Source organism: Poromitra crassiceps, assembly GCF_964638095.1.
Source record: "Poromitra crassiceps genome assembly, chromosome: 19".
Classification (NCBI taxonomy): Eukaryota; Metazoa; Chordata; class Actinopteri; order Beryciformes; family Melamphaidae; genus Poromitra; species Poromitra crassiceps.
In genome coordinates this window covers 26500410-26505409 of record NC_139646.1, presented here as the reverse complement: position 1 = coordinate 26505409, position 5000 = coordinate 26500410, and the positions used below count along the sequence as shown (strand labels likewise).

At 48.9% G+C, this 5000-nt stretch overlaps 1 protein-coding gene across 2 annotated transcripts in view; it reads right to left on the bottom strand.

Moving 5' to 3' along the window:
• The window catches only part of vwa10.2 (von Willebrand factor A domain containing 10, tandem duplicate 2), a 20014-nt gene that overhangs the window by 13613 nt on the left and 1401 nt on the right, over nt 1-5000 (bottom strand). For both annotated transcript variants that reach the window (XM_083656282.1, XM_083656281.1), the window contains exons 2-3: nt 4974-5000; nt 3971-4178 (exon numbers count right to left, since the gene is read on the bottom strand). The exon at nt 4974-5000 is cut by the window's right edge and continues 507 nt beyond it. In XM_083656282.1, coding sequence (XP_083512408.1) covers nt 3971-4178; nt 4974-5000 — 235 coding nt within the window. The remainder of the gene's footprint in view (nt 1-3970; nt 4179-4973) is intronic.

Here is a 5000-nt window from a genome sequence, read left to right as displayed (position 1 = left end):
CACACACACACACGGTACGTGCACACAGGGGCGGAGCGACCCTATCAGCCCAGAGGGGGCGAAGCTCTTAGGGGGGCCCCATCAAAAAAAAAAAAAAAATTTTTTTTTTTTTTTTTTTTTTTTTTGAAGGCCAGGCCAGGCCGCAGGGCCGGTTCCAGAACAAGATGACTAGGGGTGCATCCTAGATAGGAAGGGGTGCAGATGCCCGGCCGAAGGCCGGGCCTGCCCGAAAAATTTGACATGTTATTTTACTAAAAATAATGCATTTGACCATCATTTCAAGTAGAATGATACCACCCAAGCAAGAATATTTCAAGTGTTTCAAGTGCTGTACTGAAATATTTGGACCATATAATGATAATACAATTATCTCAACCTTAAAAGGTTACATATAGGTGCCAAAAAGCCATAAAATCACATCAAAGAACAAAGAAAAACAACAACTATAATTCAAGTTTAAACAGTAAGTGTGCAGCTGTAGCATTTATAAAAAAAAAATTTTTTTTTTTTTTTTTACTTTTCAACTGAGCATGCAGACAAATAAGGGTGCAATGCATGCTTTTGCACCCCCGTAGAACCGGGCCTGCCAGGCCGCGAAGAAAAATGTGCCTTTTTTGCATGTTTGAATCGGTTTTAGCCATATTTAGTGGAATATCTCATTTTAAACACACCAATGTTATTGTCTATTGATTGAATTCCTCTCAGACTCACACCACTGACTTTATTAAATAAAGTAATTTTAAGTCACAACTGTAAAATAGCTGATAGCCCCTATATCCGAAAACACAATTTGTCACTCATTGAGCCAAGTAATATTATGTCCAAGAAAGACTACAGTGAAGCCACTTTACAGACAAGCTTGTTCTGAAGAAGAAAAATAAAAACACAGGTTGCCAGCCAGGTGGCCTGGCCTGCAAATTTTTTTTTTTTTTTTTTTTTTTTTTTTTTTTTTATGGGCCCCCCTGACGAGTGGGCCCGTGGCGGCCGCACCCTCTGCCCCGGCGTACGCTCCGCTACTGCGTGCACATCATGAAGCGCTCGGCGGCTTGCCTGCTGACGGCCCGGCCACATCTACGCGTCGTTTGACGCGGGCTGACGCTGCTGCCCATCCACTTTGTATTGGAACATGCTGCTCGACGCCTCGCAAAGCATGCTGGGAGACCAGACGACGCTCCCAAGCTCGCTGCTGCTAGATTTACTTTGCTTCTTTGAAAATTGGTGGTAGAGAGGAAGTGGAAGAGGACAGGAAAGGTAGGATAGGTGCTAGGACGAGCTCAATTGGCTAGCTTTGTACTTTGTCAAATTCCACCCCGCCCCCTCTGTTGCCCACTGTCGCTTCACAAGCCTGCTACGCTCGCTTGGTCTCCCAGCATGCTTTGCGAGGCGTCGAGCAGCATGTTCCAATACAAAGTGGATGGGCAGCAGCGTCAGCCCGCGTCAAATGACGCGTAGATGTGGCCGGGCCGTGACGGTGCAGCCACATCTACGCGTCATTTGAGGCGGGCTGACGCTTGGCTCTATGGACGCTTGACGCTTGGTGGGCGTGGAAATCCGGAAGCAGCAGCTAGCTCCCAAGCTAGCAGCAGCAGCTAGCTCCCAAGCTAGCAGCAGCTAGCTCCCAAGCTAGCTGCTGCTAGATTTACTTTGCTTCTTTGAAAATTGGTGTTAGAGAGGAAGTGGAAGAGGACAGGAAGGGTAGGATAGGTCCTAGGACGAGCTCAATTGGCTAGCTTTGTACTTTGTCAAATTCCACCCCGCCCCCTCTGTTGCCCACTGTCGCTTCACAAGCCTGCTACGCTCGCTTGGTCTCCCAGCATGCTTTGCGAGGCGTCGAGCAGCATGTTCCAATACAAAGTGGATGGGCAGCAGCGTCAGCCCGCGTCAAATGACGCGTAGATGTGGCCGGGCCGTGACGGTGCAGCCACATCTACGCGTCATTTGAGGCGGGCTGACGCTTGGCTCTATGGACGCTTGACGCTTGGTGGGCGTGGAAATCCGGAAGCAGCAGCTAGCTCCCAAGCTAGCAGCAGCAGCTAGCTCCCAAGCTAGCAGCAGCTAGCTCCCAAGCTAGCTGCTGCTAGATTTACTTTGCTTCTTTGAAAATTGGTGTTAGAGAGGAAGTGGAAGAGGACAGGAAGGGTAGGATAGGTCCTAGGACGAGCTCAATTGGCTAGCTTTGTACTTTGTCAAATTCCACCCCGCCCCCTCTGTTGCCCACTGTCGCTTCACAAGCCTGCTACGCGTCGCTTGGTCTCCCAGCATGCTTTGCGAGGCGTCGAGCAGCATGTTCCAATACAAAGTGGATGGGCAGTAGCGTCAGCCCGCGTCAAATGACGCGTAGATGTGGCCGGGCCGTGAAAAAGCCGCTTTGACGCTGCATCTTGATAGGCTAGGCTGTCTTGCTCTATTTCCGTGTCTGATTGGTCCATTTCAATCATTGGTCCTCTCCCCTCTCTCACATTCCCACTGCTCTCCTTCCCCGGCGCCCTCCCACCTCTCCACATTTCCTATTTTCTCCCCACCTCCCCCCTCTCCTCCCTCCTCCCTCTCCCTCCCTCCTCCACTCTCCTGCTTTCTTCAAATGTTCAAATGTTATCTTTATTCTGTATATTCTTGTTACTGTGTGTTAGCTAGAATCAGCTAGACATACTTTCTGTGAAGCCCTCTGAGACATGCTTGTGAATTAGGGCTATATAAATAAACTTGACTTGACTTGACTTGACTTGACATTTACCTCGCGCCCCCTGCCGCTGGAACCGCCCACAGCGTTTCACTGTCGCAGACTAGAGGCGGCTTGTCTCCGAGCGGCTTCACGCTCGCGGGGCGGGACTAGGGCGGGACCTTTCGTTGAAGCTACCCAATGACAGCTCTTCTTACACATTTCCTCCCCGCACCCTCCTGTGTACAACGTTTCTACAGGCTACAGCTCCAAGCTGGAAGCTGGTTTGCACGCCCACAAAACGCTGCGACACAGCGGAAAAGCGAATTTGCCATTGTAGATGTGCACGTACCCGACGTTGGTTTAGCGTTAAGTTGTTTGCTGCTCAGCTGCGCCAAATCCTCAAATCAAGATCTTCTTCTCTGGGGCTTTCGGCAGGCTAGACACTACTATGGCTCATTACTGCCTCTCAGGTTTAAGACTGGATTGCGCCTATACACGGAAGCTTGGTTTACTGACTGTGCAGAGAGCCAATCATATGGGGTGGCACCTGGGGTGGCCAATCAGATTCTAGGGGTGGCCCATGCCACCCCAGGCCACTCCCTAGACACGCCGTCAGAGGTGCGGGTAAAACTGCATGTTTTTTTTGCAAAAAACGACCTGGGATTATACTGTAAGGTGAGCATGTCTGTAAAGGGTTGACTTGGGGGTCCCATAGAACCCATAAGCCATTCTCATTCAGATCTTGAGGTATATAATATGGCCATGCTGGTTTTCCGCTCTTTGGGGCGTTATTTACCCCCCTCCTGACAAGCTAGTACCAAGTGATGCCTTAGGCCCTTTGTACATTAGAACATTCCTGAATACACATCCCATGTAGTTCATTGTTTCGACTGCTGATGATCAGTCTCTGTTAAATGGATTAGATGGAACCTAACCTGATGCTGTTAGATGGTCGTGTGATTGTGATCTCACAATTGCTCGAGTGACATCACTGATGGCATCATCACTCACTGATGATGACATCACTGATGACACCACAATTGCTCATGTGACATCACTGATGACATCACAATTGTTCAAGTGACATCACTGATGACATCATCACTGATGACATCACAGTCATGACTGAACCACACCGCCGCCAAGAAGATTGTACTGTTTGTATTGTTATTAATGTGTGTGGAATTGAAATGGATCGGTCAAGTGCAATAAGGATATATACAATTTTGACAGGAGAGTATTTTCTCAGTTTGAGGATCTACTGTCATTTGTAGTTTTCAAATGTTGACCAAAACTCTTCATTTCTACCTTCTACGATGACATCCCGTCCTCCCTGGAAGCTCTCGTCGTCAAAGTGGTGCTCCTCACTCAGTGCGAACAGCACGTCCACTGCAGCATTGCTGAAGTACATGTTGGCGATGGCCGTGTGGAACGTGACAGTGGACAGCACTGAGTCAGAGGTGCCTGTAGAGGAGCAGGCGCTTACCACCTGCTCCACTGACAGGCTGTTATCAATCTACAGACAGAGAAGAATGAAGCAATGAATGAATGAATGAATGAATGAATGAATGAATAATTAAATAAATAATGAGCAATACAAGTTCTGTGAGGATACTAGCTTTTTTCCCCACCCCTTGGCTCACTGAGTTAGTTTCCCCTAAAAAATGAAAACAAAAAACAAAACAAAAACAAAAACAAAAACAAATAAACAAACAAACAAACACAAGGCTTCATTTTATATATTGGGCCTTCAAAGTGCTCTGTGAAACTCCCACTGCACAAAATATAGCCTATGTGCAGGCACATGCAGAGGAGGGCGCTAGGAGTGCCCTGTTTTCCCCTGATGCCCAAAGTAGCAGTGGTGGCCCAGCAGTTAGACAAGCGAGCTTGTGACCGGAAGGTCGTCGGTTCAATGCCCGGGACCGGCAGGATAAATCTGGGTGGGGAAAGTGAAAAAGGCAGCGCTTGCCCCTCCCTCATTACCACCACTGAGGTGCCCTTGAGCAAGGCCCTTAACCCCAACCGCTCCAGTGGAGCTGCTCAGTGGGCAGCAGATCAGACTGTGGTGGTACTGGGCAGCTTCCAGGTATGAATGTGTGTGAGAATGTGAACAGGGCACTCCTGAAAAAGAGAGCATTGCTCTCAGTGACACTCCCCCTGTATAAATAAAGGTAAAAGAGAAAAAAAAGGTGCCCCTTTTTGGGTTATAGCAACGAGATGTCCCCCTGCCCTGTTCTTCCAATATGAGCCCTGGATAAGCCCACCCACCTTCAGGCTGAAGTCCCGCCCCTCGGCTGATAAGCCCACCCACCTTCAGGCTGAAGTCCCGCCCCTCGGC